The sequence below is a fragment of the Halyomorpha halys genome, unplaced genomic scaffold (genome assembly GCF_000696795.3).
Source record: "Halyomorpha halys isolate HHAL.00 unplaced genomic scaffold, Hhal_1.1 Scaffold532.1, whole genome shotgun sequence".
Taxonomy (NCBI): Eukaryota; Metazoa; Arthropoda; class Insecta; order Hemiptera; family Pentatomidae; genus Halyomorpha; species Halyomorpha halys.
The window spans coordinates 33,019-49,805 of NW_027104827.1; the positions used below are offsets into that span (position 1 = coordinate 33,019).

Below are 16,787 nucleotides of genomic sequence, written 5' to 3' on the forward strand. Positions count from 1 at the left end.
AAAGGAGAATCCTCAAACATATCTATAATGCTATAATTGAGTTCTGCTTGGAGGAGAGCAACAAAGATGAGGAAACATAGAACTGTGCACTAAGGAGCCTGATATAGCCCTTTTGATGAAAACGAAAGGATAAGGTTGGCAAGACATGTAGTCCGAATAGTAAGCAAGGATATACCAAGAAAGCTGTTGGTAGAGCAACTCCATGATATCAACAGTAAAAGACATCGTAAGCTAAAATGGGTGAATAGTCTTGCTGCTGACGTTGACGGCAAGAGACTGCAATAGTTGGAGGAAGATGAGATATGACACCAGATTGGAGAGCAGTGGTAAAAATAACAATAATACCTTTTTTAAAAATCAATGATTTGAATTCAAAAGTATCTCTAAACACAAATTAAAAGAGGTTTCAGAAAATTATTGTAGCTAATTATTATATTTTCTCTACAGGAAGTTAAGTAGAGTCATATTTTAGTTTTGGTTATATGCCAGATACTAGTAGGTGAGCAAAAATTAGCTAAAGTTGAAACTAATAGCTAAAATTGTCATGGATATAACCCGCATTTACGAATGAACTATTGATAAATAAATATTGTAACCATGAAAATTTTAGCTATTAGTTTCAATTATAGCTAATTCTTCCCCAACTCTGCTAGTAGGTCCAGGATATTAATGTCTTAGAAGATTATGCATGATTTACATTGTTATCAATGAAACTTGAAATTGTTGTTATCCTATCGATGAGCATCTAGAATCTAGGAGATTTATAAATTATGAATTTATCAAAAAATTAATAAACCAAAATTGAACAGTTTTCCACGAACAAGTAAAGTTCTAAAACATATAGATCTGTTGATTACTACATACTGAAAATTTAACCTAATTATAATATATAATACAATAGCAGACTGTGCCTAGCCATGAGCTAATTAATTAATTAAAATCAAGCAATTTATGATAAAAACTTGCACCCATACAATCCATGAAGGGTTAGGAGTTCAGTACATTTTGATATTACTATTTCTAACTAAACGGTTGAACAGGGAGTGGATTTGGTCAGAATCACACTCAACTGCCATGTTCTTTCCCAATTAAAGAGAACACACTTTTTAGAGACTGGGTGTGCCACAGTCTACTAACCGCAAGGTCAATCTAAGGCTAATGTAACAGAATAAATAACTACATGCTACAGCCAGACTCGAACTTAGGTCTGGGAGACAGTGAGGTACTCACTCAAAGACCCCATCCTTATAAATGATATCATGCTTCTGAATAATGACACAATACTTCATGATTCGTTCAAAGTAAAAGGTAAGCTATTTTGAGAAAAAAAAAGTTAAGCCCCAGGACAAAGCTTTTGTTTTACTCCCACTAATGTCAAAGGACATATATCTTAAAAAATAATGATACTCAAACTCCAAAACTAAAAAACTGTGTTTCTTCTGTTTTGATAAAATAAATTACTGTTACCTTGCATGGGATAAAGTTGATGGTCATACAAGTTAATACCTTGTACTGAACATGTATCAGTTTTATTCCAAAATTACTAAAAAAATATGGGTCAAGTAGTTTTACTTGGCTAGGATTCTAATGCACTATGCCCACTGATACTGGACCAACCCATTCCGCCCTGGACTTTTGTTTATATATATTACATTTATTTAAAAGGCTAGAGTTGAGAGAAGTAGACTGGTCCAGTCTCAGAAGGCACTGTGCATTTTTTGTTTTGTAGGATTTGAATCCCTGATGCCATTTACCAAATCAGGCATCCTGAGCGAAATAGCTGAAAAATGTGTTTTTCACAAGACTGTAACACTAAAACAGCTCTAATGATTTTAAATGAAATTTGTTTAAAATTTTGAAAAAATGGTATTTGTAAGACAATTAAATTTTCTACAACTCGGACCTGTATTAGCAAAGATACAGTTGTATTTTAAGTTAGTAATAATCTACAATTTATAGATAATTTCTTTATTAATTTAATCATTATAAGTATTTATTTGTATTTTAATAGATTATATAAGTAAATTACATTTATTATTTACCATTTTGACATAATTTTGATATTTTGAAATGTGAAATTATATTTATGATAATTGATTTTAATGAACTTGAATTTCTCAAGATCACAATTAAATAGATCTAATAAAAAAAGAGCTGACTTAAGTGTATATGATGGCTACAAATGCCTATAGCATTTGTATTGAATGGATAAATATTAATACATATGATAAAAACTAAAATTTATTAAAAATCAAATAGTTCATTATGATTTATTTTGAACATGATCTTATACCCCATTAGTGAAATTAGTTTAAAAAAAAAAAAATCAATTGCTAACTAAATAGACACATGTAGCATTGATATTGGTCCAGACCAGGAAATAGAGGAGTTTCTTCATGCTTTTGATCAGGTCATTCCTATGTTTAATGTTTTAAGATTTCTCATAAGAAATTAGAGGAGACCATGTGGAATACATTTGTATAAAGTTTATAGTTCAAAGAAGTGTGTTTTTTTAATCGACATGAACTTGTTTATTACAAATAAACAATAACAATAACATTAAAATTAAGTGACATTAAATAAAATTAAAAAAAAAAAAACCTGTATAGCATGCTAATGACTCTTTATAGGTAGATGCATTGATAAAAATAAATAAATAAAATAAGCTTCCATTGTAAAGTGAAAGTGATTCCTTTGAACATGAAAGAAAAATCAAGAGGTGATTCAATTTTGAGGCAGAAGTCTAGAAAAGATATAAAGGAATATGTTATAGTTAAGTATTATGACTCTTTTGTTTATATTGTATAATGTGATCGTTCAGATTTAAGTTACTATGTTATTTGATTTCTTTTTCTTTTTTAAAAATGGAATGTTCTTTTTTTACATTAAATTGTTTCTGAAATCTACTTAAAAAAAGGCATGACAAATATTTTTAAAAAGTAAATGATATGATTTTTATTTAGAATTAATTTTAACTAGTCTTATGATTTGGAAAGTTTTACATAACCAAATTATTTTTCAAAAATAAAAACTATAGTCAGATGTAATTTTTATTTTATTTAAAAATTTTATTAGTATCACCAATTGCACCTAAATGAAAAGTTTTTGTGTAATTAATTGATTCATTCTGATTTGATAGAATTGTTTCATTTCAATTCGATTTAATCGATCCATATTGACTCTAGTCAATAGATTAAATATCGATTTAATTTAGTCAATATTAACTATCTAACAGGATAGTAAAATAACTAAACAACATGGTTAAACTTTATAGGATAAATAGAATATATTTGTTTAATCAGTAATCATTTTCTATTTAAAGAAAAATAACAAAAATTTGAAATATTTTTAAAATTAATGAAAATCAGGCCATAGTTAATATGATCATTTCATGTTAATGAATTGGATGCAAAGTCAGCTTCTGAATAAGATATTTAGTGATTCCAGTTTTGTTTAAATTACCAGTCAGGTCAGTTATATTATAGTGCCAAACATACATCAGATGTCAGATAAAACATTTCAACAAATAAATAGCCTGAAAAAGTAAATTCAATAATGATTGAATTAAAAATAGATATAGAGAAGTTACTCTTCAAATTAGAATAAAAAGATAAAATAAAAAGACTAAATCTCTAATACGAAAATTATTTCTGATGAAAATCTTAGTAAATCTGAAACTAATACTGAACATATTTACTTATCCAATGGAATAATTAACTATGGAACAATATTCTTTTATTTAAAAATCTTTTTTAACAAATGTGTATTCCATGTAATACTGAAGAGTATGGATTTCCTTAAAGTTATCCAAAAATTGTAAAGAGACACTAACATGGGAAAGACTTAAGTCACCAAAAATCATTTTACAAGAAAGGCATACAGTTAAAAATAAACAATGCATAAAATAAGATTTTATTTTATTAAATATAATAAAAAACATTAAATTTTGTAATAGTCCTTCTCTACTGTTTTTTGCACACTTTGGGAGTATAATAATAAGATTTTGGTCTTTTTCACGGATAGATGAAAATTAAGATATTTTTTGACTTACTGTCTTTTCCCAGTGAAAGTTCTCAATTATTTGTATAGTAATCATAAAAATGTTTTTTAAAAAATATTGTATAACTATCGAAAATATCAAATTCAGATTAGAAATAAAAAGCAGATTGACACAATTCAACAACCACAAATAAACATTTATACATTATAAATGTAATCCACATATTATTTTTTTAACAATATTGAAAAATTACAAAAACAGTTAATACAATGCATTAACAAATATTATTTCATGGTGATGTAAAAGGTGTAAAAGACTATCACCCCCATAAGCAATAAACAATTCACATTTGAAGAGCACAAAGGAAAAACGAGTATATTTTTCTAAATATTCTAGAGAACAAAGTTTAACTTGGAATCTTGATGTATTCTTTATAGGAGGCAAGTAAAAAACTTGTGTAATTTAGAATGTGGAAAGCATATTTTTCTTTTTCTTCAGATTAACTTTACTAATATGTCCGCCAACCAGATATGTACCAGAAACCATTGTTACTTGTTAAAAAAAAAGTTACCTTGTTTTCCCCAAGAGGTCTTCATTTATAGTAAATAATAAAATTAATAAGTTAGTACAGTAGCAAACCAATTTTCTGACAATATAAATATAAATTAAATAATATAAAATATTTTTAAACAAAGATAAAAAGAGATAAAATTATACTTAAGATGAACAAGAAACAACATAAAAGAAAGATTTTGGGTTATTTGTTGACAAATAGAATATTAAGGAGAAAACTGTGGCTCTGTCATATTTCAAACAGTTAAAATAAAGTGAAAGGAATATAGTCCAGAGGCGGTCAAAAAAACTCAAATAGAAGAATTATACTATTTTATTGAGCCTAGAATAAATAAATAAAATAAAGTGAAATGCCACTGATCAATATAAGAGTATTTTCTGGTTTGTTATGAAAATGATGCCAATTTTTATTTACAAAATGTATTACACTTATACCATTGTGCATCTGTTGATAGCTTGCTTTATAACAGTGAAATATCTTAGGAAAGAAAGAATATTGATACACATCTATCTATCAGTGAAAAAAATCTTTTATAATAAGAACAAATTGCGTATATTACTCTATTTATACTTTAATCTATTATCTGTTACCTCATTTATAAGCTGCTATTAGACATAGGAAGTCTATGAATGATGCAGTGGATTTTAAATTAAAATATAAATAGAGAAAAAGTCCATGGATAGAGGAATACTTTGAAACATTAGTGGATAAATGTTATAGATAGAATAAATACATGGTTATTTGTTCTATTTATGGAAGAACTTTTTTCACCGATGCATGGATAAAACATTTAATCTTCCTAAGAATCTATCACATCATTGGATTGATACAGATGCTGAAATTATCGCTCAACTGAGACTTAACTTATATTTTTGTAAAATTCATCATATCATAATACTTAGAAAGACTTTATTAAGGTAATTTCAATATTTAGCCAAGTATTAAGTAAGTGTGAACAGGTACCATTTAAAAGAAAAACAAATATATTAAACAGTATATAAGTGTATCCACAATGAAATTTGCAGACGAAATACCTTTAACAGCAGAGTGTTTTATTTGGTCAAAAGCAACAATTGACAGTGAGTCAAGCCATGCGATTTGGAATTAAATTATACTCACACGCCATTATACCACAGCGAAATAGTACTGGTTGGAATAAGGAAGAAAATGGCAAGAGCGATATATGTTGAGATTTCCATTGCAGTAATGTCACTGACTAAAGAAACATGCAGTTTAATTATATATATTTGTTTAGTAGTAATTTAACAATGGAACTAATCTTACAGCTGAAAATTTATCTGAAACAGTAATTTACTTATTCTTGTCATTTGTAATGTCAATCATGAGAGAAAAACTAAAGAATATATCAAAAACACATAATTACATACAAAAATTCGGGCTCTAAGAGACCAATTCAATGAGCTTTCTCTTAAAGTAACTGAGAAGCATTTATAATGAAATAATGCCATGTTTTAATTGAAGACAATCTGTACCATTAGAAATAATCAAAGATTAAAAAAAAAAATTACCTAACTGATCAAAATGAATTTACTGGTTTAATTCAGAATCTAGAGAAATAGTAAGTTTAAATGCAAGAATTAGATAAATAATCCAAAAAGTATAATTACCTCTTAACGAATCTTCTTTTATAAATCAATTTCATAATGTTTACAAGCAACCTTAAAAAAAACAAAAAAAAACATTATATTTGCATAGAATTATAACAGTTAATTATTTAAATTAAAAGAAACATTACTTGAAAAATAAACTAAGGGACACAAATTGGACGTAAATTAAGATCAGAGACGAACCCCTCAGAGAACATAACACTTGCAAATGACAACTGCAACTAAAGAACCTTCTGTTATAGAATTTAAAAACCTTATCAGATCAGGAAATCGATCAATTTTTATCTTATGCACATCGATAAGCAGCAATCATCTACACAGTAGTAGGTTATAGAAGGTTATAATAGTTCAATTCATGTAAATATTATTGTGTTACAGCTGCTATGTTATCTTGAAATGAACTTATTATTTTGTCGGTTGTTCGAACATATATTTTAAGGTGGTAAGAATGTTATAATTTGTCTTATATTTATAATCAGAAGTGCATCTATTTAACGGCTTAAGGTTACTTTGTTACTAAGTGGATAAGGAAAACATTGTTATTGTAATATGAACTATACATTTTAAGGAAAGGTGTAAATTTTACATTTACCCTTAATATTTCTTTGGTTAAAATGTCCTGTGATAAAGTTGAAGACTTTGTTTTAACAGATTCCGATTTTTATTTGAAGTTAGCCAATAAAAAAATTACTTTTGAAGGAATAAGTAAGTCTCAGCTCACTAGTGTTTTTTTCGATGAAGCAAATGCTCAAGTTTTTAGTATATCTTCAGGAGATGTTACGGATGTGAAAGTTATGAGTCCTATTGAAAGCTTTTGCAGTTCTTTTAAGATTATTGAAAAAGGTCGTATAGTATCGATTAAGTTTTCATTTGATCAAACTATACTTGCATTACAACGTACACAGACAGCTGTAGACTTTTTAACTTTTGAAGATGGAAAAGTTTCAAAGGAATTCACGCAGACCTTTAAGGGCTGCAATTTATTAGGTTATTTATGGACTGGAAAGACTGAAATAGTCCTTGTCACAAATGTTAGTGTAAAATTATGCAAAGTAGATGTACGATCAGGAACTCTTACTACTTTAAAAAGTCTTAATTTGAGTGTTAATTGGTACAATTATTATTCACCTATTAACTTGCTGTTAGTAAGTTTAGCAAATGCTAATAATGTAATGCAGCTTCTCCAAATTAAACAAAACCAAATTGTGAAACTTGTGAAGTTTGATATAGATGATGAATATGTCTCAAAGACTAAAAAATTTATTGCTGATCGAGATATTGTTCTAGGTGTTGTTTACAACCAGCCAAGAATACTTTTTCTTAATGTTCATACCAACAGTGCAGAAGCAGAAGTAATTGTTTATACTATAATAAAATTATCGTCAATCAAGAGGACTCACGTGTTGAGAATAAATCAAAGTGGAAGATTTGCATTGAATATTGTTGATAATTTAATCATTGTTCATAATCAGATAACTAAAACTTCTATCGTATTTGACATTACTAATGCTGAATTTCAGGGAGCAGTTAAATTCCATAATCCAGTTTTAGAACCTAAATCAATCAAACCATTTCAAGAAAATGTAGTAAGTTCATCCCCAAAAAATACCTATGAGCTGTACAATCCTAACTGGGTAATGTTTCAGCCTAATATTGTTATGGATGCCAAAGCTGGATGTCTTTGGTTTATAGAAATTGACTTATTGGGATTTTATAAATATATTGAAGACAAGAGAGAGCTTATAGCATTTTTGCTATTACGTTCAAATTCAAAAATGGTAATAGCTAAAACGTTAGAAACATTACTTGAAGATGGTTTTAATAAAATGGAAGAATTGGCTGACATCTTTGATCAAATCAATTTTGTTTATAGAAGCTATCTTGAAGAAAATATGAAGAGTCAAATGGGTTTACCATCTTCTATGACGAGGCCAGAAGAAGATCCTGTTGTAGAATTCAGAACTGTTGTTGATCAGTATTTTATTTATTCATTTGTTCTTTGCAAACTTGCCGAGAAAGTTTCAGAAAATGTGGAGAGAAAAGAATCTAAAATTTTAACAATGTCATTGCTGGAATATATAAGATCACTAACTGATTTTCAAATACCAGCCCAGCATTTTCTATATGAGCTTCTCATAAATTCCTTAGTTATTCAAGGAAAGTTTTATCAATTATACCAATTACTCCAATATCGCGTTGTTGCTGATTCAAAACCATTAGCCTGCCTGTTACTATCTTTGGAAAATGTTTATAATGGAGCTTCTCAATTGGCTGTTGATATGCTGGAAAGGCTAGGCTCTGCTAGGGAAGAGATAATAGAAATTTTGCTGTCTAAGCAGCAAGTTATGCCTGCAATTCGTTATGCAGCTAAACATGGTGCTACAAATGATAGAAATCGGTTTGCCAAATTTCTCGAAGTTGCAAAAGAAACTGGAAATGATAAGTTATTTTATTCAGTTTCCTCACATTTCAAAGAAAACTGAATATAGTTTATTTTTATCTACAAGATAAGGTCAACTTCTGTACTGGTAATTTGTAAGAAATTTATTTTTCTTTATAAAAAAAATTACTGAATATTTAAGTGTTATAAATATGTAATAGTTAATATATTTATATAATAAATTATAATTTGTTTTCCTTTGTTCTTATTTATCCAAGCCCACAAACTTTTGATTTTATTTATGAATTTCTTTGGTTACTAATTAATTTATTATGGAAATATGTAAACCCCAGCGTACTTCAATATTCTTTGTTCACTTAATTCTTTTTTACTTTGTATTTCGGTTATTAAATGTCATTAATTGTCGATTTTTAAATATCATCTCATCTTCAAAATTCTTCTAACTTTTGTTATTGATCTTATCATTACATTCTTTGTACGTATTTAAGCTTGTTTAAATGTTCTCCCTGACCATTTAATCATATATTTGTTCCATGCAATATTTTTGGCCTTTTTTAAATAATTATAAGTATCCATGTTGTAATAATTGTTGTATTGATGCCCATACTTCTCTTCCTTATTATCAGATATCTATATCGTAGTGTAAAACAATTGGGATGCATAAAGAATATTAAATTATGACAGGTCATGTCAATCCAGAAATTAATAATTTATTAAATCAAGTTAAACCTGTTGAGAAGAAAACATTTGTAATCCAAATTTCTTTATATTTAATGAAACAAGGGTGTATTCAGGATCAAAACTGAGGTGGGGGGGGGAGTCAATTAAGGATATTTCAGCATGGAAAAGGTAAATGAAACCAAAATTTTGAGGAAATTGTATATTATCCTTGCAGTGCTTTATTAGTTATTACAATTACGATTTACTTAAAAACAAAATATAATTTTTGTTAAATTAATCCTTTCTTCACTTCTAGGGGAGAGCTGTCCCCGCTGGGTACGCTCATGTAATGAAAACTAATTTATTTTTAAAATTTTGTATTGCAATTATTTCTTTTATTTTAATGATTTATATTTTTAATGAAGATTTTTTCTTTACTAAGTATGGCATAATTCTCTAATTATTAATGCTATTCTTTCCTTTATTTTCTAGGCATTCTAGTTAATTTATATTGAGTTACTTATTAACTTAGCCAGTGAATATTAATATCATTAATTTGTGCTGTTGGGAATATTATATATTTAATATTGCTTTTCCTTAAGTCAATGGTATAGTTTGTCACCTTAGGCTCAAACTATACTATCTACATAAATACAATCTTTTTGGTAATGCCCCTAAAGAATTGGAAACATCAAGTATTATTTGATCAATGACATAACACCAGGTTCATAGGCAATCTCTCTCTTTTTTTTTTATTCTATTGCCAAAAATTAAAAAAAAAAATTGGATGTGTGATTTGAACTAAATTTATTTTTGAAAAATATATTTCATAATTGGACTCTGACCTGAGATGTCTGGAATAAAAATTTGATACCCCTAAAATTGATAAATTCTATAAATCTAGTGTTAACTTATTTTTACTGATATGCTTTGGTTACAATACTGCAATTTTATTGATAACCTTTTTATTATGTATGAATATTGGATAAACAAATGAATATTTCTGAATAGAAATTGATTCAAGTTTAGACTCATGAATTGTTTTTGAAGATAGTGATGTAATTTTGAAACCTTGATTTAAATAAATAAATTATAACTGTTCTTAAACTTTTTCTACTATATTAGAATTAATTAAACAATATTAATAATATTGTTAAGTAATAAGTAATTTTATTGTAGCTTTCTGTTTAGGATCTCTGTTACATTATGTGTGTAAAATCTTACTAAATTTCTGAGAGGTCTTAGATTGGTCATATCTTAAGATAAGTCATGTCTTGGAGGAGACAAATATGGCTATCAATGGGATGCCTGACTATAGCCACAATTGGTATAACATTTAACACATCTATAATTGGTATAAAATCTACCTAAGAAAAAATAAAATTATATCACCACAAGATAATAATTCATGTAATTAGCTTGAATAAGTTATTCTACTTAACTTTTATATTCAACTTTCGTTCAAGAATTTTGATCAGAAAGTTTTAAATTTAATTATATAGACATATAATGTCTTCATAAATGTATATTTGTGCCATGTTAAATAAAAAATAAACTGCTAAAGTTAATTAACAAGATTTGAAACAATATATTTACAAGCCATCGATAGAATTTTAAAATATACAATCTCAAACAAGAGTTAATTATTGAATCCGAAAGTTAAAGAAATTCTGTAAATATTTAAAAACACAGAGAGCATAAATATGCATTTGTTGGCAGTTCTAAAATAATGCAACCCGAAAACAAAAGTATGGACGAAGCACAAGCGCCTGAGATATGTGCCCAAAATCCAACGGGTGATCGCAAATTCTGGCCAACTTGTACCAGCTATTCCAAGTGTTAGTACGTACGTTAGTTTGACACAGAACTATTTTTTCATTTAATCCAATGGTTTTCCAGATATATGCAAAATACTCATGGAACACGCGGTTTTTATGAAGTACACTCCCACCCTTCCGTACCTGGAACTTCAAAACCGTGGAACTTTTCGAAATGCTCTTAAGGTATTAAACAGTATGGGGGAGGTAGCTTCTTTATTTTTAAAAGTTTGGGTTTTGTGTTTTTTCTTTAGCCTGATTTGACTGGAATATATATTTTACTTTAATTGATTTTAATTTTTAGTTGAACTTGTGTAGGGAAGATGCATTTTATGTGCTTGGGAGTTCTTTATTTTCGTATTGTTTTTATATTATCCAATAAAAAGTACCTAAGCTCATGGAAGAAGCATTTTAATGGTTACAATAGTGGGCAGCTGAGGTATCGATTTCAACAGATTAAAGATAGGTGGGATGTCGAAAGATAAGATACCCAGCCCTTCCTTATTACATTGGAAATGAATCAAAAAATGTATTGAATTAACAGTGAATTCGGAAAAATATAGGTTTCGTTGGCCAAATTTGATTATTTTCAAAATGTAATTACTCTATAAATTTTTGAGATATTTGATTATTATTTTATTAAAAAGAGCATGAAAGTATAATGTGTAAAAAAAAAAAAAAAAAAAAAAAAAAGTAAGAAATAATATCTCTTTAAGAGTGACCTTATTTTGATTATGTCGGATATTGAGGTTTTTGTGGGGTCTGTTTACTGAAATTTTGTTTATTAATAAAATCGTTAATGTGTTAATGAGTGTCCAAATTGAACATGCTCATTCTATGATCTTTATTGATCATCTCTAACATGATTTCTAAAAAAAAAACTTTTTGCCAATCCTGGAATTCTTTACGTCTGCAATTTCGTAATGGTGGAAATTTAAGTCTTCATAATGAATTCACCACACTATTCTCATGGAAATTCTTATGATGAAAACTTGATCACCTGAGGTTCATTTATAAGCAATTGTTGAGCCTCTTTGTTTGGTGATGACCTTGATATTCTGGGGAATCCCTTTTCTGTATCCTTCTGAGCTCACAAATTATAGTGTTTTGGGATGGAATTGATTCAGATAGATAACAATTAAAATTTGATTGAAACTGTCACTATGTAAAGGTCACAGAACCATTGCATGTGAAGAACGTCTAGATAGCAAACAGTGTTTTTGGGCTCAACGCTATAAAAACTAAACTTCCACCTCAGGAAAAGTAAATGAGACCAACCTGTTTTATTAACTTCGCGGTCCGGTTCCTCGCTACTAACACCTTGTTTAAATATGTTCTCTTAATGCAGTGTATGCAATTAAGTGGAAAAATAGATTTTAAGAGAGAATTTCACTATTGTAGACACTTTCTTATTATAAATTTTATTTATGAAACTTTGTTTATGAAAATATTCAAAAATTGACTTTCACGAGCATGGATTACGATATTCAATTTTATTTAAATTGTGTAAGATTGTACACATCATACTAGAAGTTCATCTTTGTCTTCATTTTTATCCGCCTAGGATCCTCAATATCTCGTGATGCACTATTGTATGCTTTAGTGATTCACTACAGAACCGCCCTCTTGGTTGAGGCCAATCTATTCTTTTTTTCGGTTGGCGAGGTTCAGGTCCCAAGAGGGTGATGCGTAACCTGAAGATAATAAATTCCACACCATTATCGATGGTCATGGTCATAGGGCATCTGAGGACCCGCAATGATAACCTTGCAAACCTTATGCCAAGTTAGGTTACCACATCAATAGGATTGATCGTATCTAGCTGAATCTTGAGTAACCCTTAGAACGATAACTAGGGGTTCTATTATTTCTGTCCATTAACCTAACAGTTTTAAAGATTTTATGGACATTTGCCTCTAAATAAATGGCAGTTCCATCCCTCCTCTCTTATTTAGCTTAGGTTACTCCAGGGGAACGATGGCCCTCGCTAGTATCTGCCTGCTTCTGGAAAATTTTTGAGAAATAAATTCTAAGATATAAAAAAAAAAACTACGAAAAGTTATTAATATTTGATTTATCTGATGGCTCAAAATACTAATAATAACTATTATTAAACTCTGATTAAAATGAAATATTGTTTTTAAACTTTAAAAAGTAGTTTATGAATTTTTTCAACAGGTTGTTAATTAGTTTGAGTCCTGTCTTTGAATACCATACAAGAGAGGTAGCTTCAATAATAACGTGCGTGGATGTGTGTATATCCACAAATAAGAGATGTGGAAACTCTTGTCATCTCTTTAGATATTTACATATTATCTAGCTGACACTATATCGGCAAGCGCTCGTTCTTTGGTTTGTTTGTTATGTAATTCGTACTTATTATCATTCACTAACATTCATTCTCTAAATATTCTTCGACCAACATAAATGTAGTATCCCTTCCACTTCGACATTTTAAAAAATAAATAAACCCACTGTTGAACCCAACTGCTTCTTGACACTAATGCAAATTATTTAAATTGTGTCCGGGAAAACGTATCGAGTAATAACCTCCACCCGCCAACTTAACCGAAAAATAAACTAAATTTTAATCTACTTGCTTACTTGCAAGCTAAAATTTTTTTTTTGTTTATTTTTAGTAGTTTATTTATTGATAGATATTACAATCTGCCACACAGTTGTGGGCAATAGGTAATAGTGATGAGGTAAAATTTATCTTGAAACTTGTTACTTAATTCTTTGTTTGCACAAGTTTAGTTACCTACTTAACAATTTATTGCATGTAAACTAACCGATTGTTTTAGCTCGTGAAACGAAATTGCATTAGCGACAAAATATCACTAATAATAAACCTAAGCAGGACATATACGGCTTCCTTGCGTAATTGATAGTTTATGTTGAATCGACTAAACACCGTATGTATACATACTAAACAATGTCCCTTAAAATCAAATTAAAATATAGTTGTCTACTTACAAAAAACTTAATAAGTGTGAACCAGCCCTTAGGTCTACTTCCCAGGTAGGTTGATCTAGGTTTTTCGTGGATGAAATTTCCTGTAGCCAATTTTCAAAGGGTGTGCCTGTTTGAAATTTCGCAGCCGGGGCTAGTGAAAGATGATGTAACTGAAGATGGTATCCAGCTGTTAAGGAAAGTTATCGAGAAGGGCATTTAGGGCAGGTGTAGGAGAGGAATATTAGCGGAGGTGCCCTGGATGCGAGCTCAGCAACAACTAATTCGCAACTTATCCCATTTCCAAGTTGTGTGAGCCGTCTCCCCTGGCGCCATCAATCCTCCAATTAGAACACTCGCCTCTCATGACGGCCCTTGCACTTGCAAGTCCTCCTTTCTTCCTAATTAATGTCTTTAAAACGCCTGAGAAGGGGACGCCGGCGTTTGCCTGCAGTCAAAACACCTTACGGAGGAGCTTCATTGTAAACCTAACTCTCTAACATACCTTTCATAAGAAGGAAAACCCTCTAGTGCATGCCATGATGCAAGCGGAAGCCAAGAGTGTTTTAAAATCCATTGCATTTTTCGGTGCTACATTGCCAAGTTTGGAAATGTTTACACACTCGAATAACAAAAGGTGAATTTTTTTCTTAAAATCAAGAATTGGGGGGGGGGATACTGTAGGATCATTCCATCAAATAACCCAGGTCATGAAACTCACTCCATCAGTTGTAAATGAAACTTCACAATCAATTACTATATTATCGATAACTGATAATAACATCAATATTCTAATATGGCTTATTAGTGCAATGAATTTAAGCCTAGTGAATAAAGATATTTATCTTTTATTAGAAATAGCAACATGAGGAAATATTATAACTCAGTTCTGGCATAAACCTGGAGTTGGACCACAATGTAGAAAACATTTTAATAGGGAATTGGCACGATTATGCAAACAATAAAGTTGCGAAACGTCACCCGAATAAAGTTGTATTATTGACTGATCCTCAAGACCCCAAAAATTATATACATTACATAAATTGTCATGCTTTTGGACATAGAATTTCCGTAATAACAAACACATAAACTATTTATTACTCAAAATTTTCGTCTTACAAGAGCATTTTATTTTATTTTTTCTAAAAACGAATCTACCTTGTTTTTTCTTAATGAAATATGCGTGGCCTACTTTACTGGAAGCATTTTTTAGCTTTTGTAATGTTTAATACATGTAAACACATTAAGAAAAAATTGTTTTTGCATATATTTGCTTTACAAGAACAAATAACAATAACTTCAATGCGACTCAATTAATCTGCGCGAAGCTTAAGAGTGGTTTAGGGCTCTGTAAACTACACGAATGATATAAAACCGATCTAATTAAACAAATTAGAACCGGAGATAAAAAAAAATTTGAAAAATTGCCTGTATTTGAAACTATTTAGTTCTTATAAGGTCAAATTATAAGATCCTTATAAGTTTATTGTAAAAATTGTGAAGGAGTTCATATTGGAGAAACCTCCAAAAAATTAAAAACTAAAATTGAGCAACACAAAGGAAATTGCAAAAACGTTAAAACACTGGCTAAACTGAGCATAAAATTAAAACACAATTTTAATTTAAAAAACCCACAAATATTAGGATTAGTTAATTATACAAAATACAGGAAAAAACCATTATACACATTACTAAAAATAAAATTAATTTTAAGACTGATATGATACAAATAATTTAAATGCACACTAAATAGATATAATAAATGAATTAGAAATAATACTTAGTTTACCATTATTATTATTAGTAAACCATCTGGATGTTGTTAAATTATAATTTATGAATAATGTATTGTCACCATATTTAAATAAAGAACGTAATAGAAATTTTATCTTTGTAATGAATTGAGGTAAGAAATGTTTACTATGGATTTAATCCATAAGCTGTCAACATTATCAGTATAACCTTAATTGGAGGGAATGTAATTATCATGTTTGTTTAAAAAGGTTTCTCCTTATTTTAAATATACAATTAGTTCTTTTAACATTACTAGACATGAATAATGATTATTTTGATTTTTATAAAGAAAACTAAATAATGAGTTAATAGATAGTCTTTACAATTTTAAATTATAGAAAATTGTAATGATCAGATAGTTGATTTAAGTTGTTGAATTATTTTATGGTTTATATAATGTGAACTTTGTTGTAGCGAATTGTTGTATGCTTTGATGATGGCCTAAATGGTATTAATAAGAGCCTAAAGTACAGACATTGTACGATCCAACTGTGTCAGTAACATAGAAGTTAGATAAAGTGCCGAGGAGTTCAAACGATTACATGAAAAAAGAACAGCGGTAGAAAAAAAACCTCCAAATAAATAATGTTCCATAATTTTTAATTGTTGATTTCTTTAATGTTTCAGAAGACGCTTAAAATGAATATGATTTGCTTTTCCCTAAAAAAAAAAAAAAAATCTTGGTCTACTTTACTTGAAGCCTCCTTAGATTTTTATAATTTTTTGTAAATATAAAGTGATGTACTGGAATTAGAAATATGTTTTCCTATTTTTCAGAAGGAAACTGAGTGGTATATACCAATAAAGGTTAATTTTGTTCATACCTTTTTTTATACTAAATAAATCCAGGATCGAACATTTAGGAATAAAAACAGTGTGTAAATTGGTTAAGAACTTTTGGAGATCATTTACAACCGAACATTAAATTTTTATTTAATTAGATTCATATAATTTTAGTCAT

At 28.9% G+C, this 16,787-nt stretch overlaps 2 protein-coding genes across 7 annotated transcripts in view; one reads left to right on the forward strand and one right to left on the reverse strand.

Moving 5' to 3' along the window:
• LOC106683973 (lysophosphatidylserine lipase ABHD12) overlaps nt 1-16,787 on the reverse strand; it is an 83,524-nt gene that overhangs the window by 15,657 nt on the left and 51,080 nt on the right. For 4 of the 6 annotated variants that reach the window (XM_067045566.1, XM_067045568.1, XM_014425755.3 and 1 more), the window contains one exon: nt 6,203-6,253. In XM_067045566.1, coding sequence (XP_066901667.1) covers nt 6,203-6,237 — 35 coding nt within the window. In that variant the 5' untranslated portion in view covers nt 6,238-6,253. Of the gene's footprint in view, nt 1-5,693; nt 5,791-6,202; nt 6,254-6,330; nt 6,515-16,787 lie in introns of those variants that run through there. The other 2 variants (XM_067045562.1, XM_014425757.3) reach the window with 2 other exon arrangements.
• Nucleotides 6,517-8,836, forward strand: Bulli (regulator of MON1-CCZ1 complex protein bulli). Its single transcript, XM_014425752.3, has one exon. It carries the CDS (start codon nt 6,817-6,819, stop codon nt 8,683-8,685), a length of 1,869 nt encoding a protein of 622 aa, XP_014281238.1. The 5' UTR covers nt 6,517-6,816; the 3' UTR covers nt 8,686-8,836.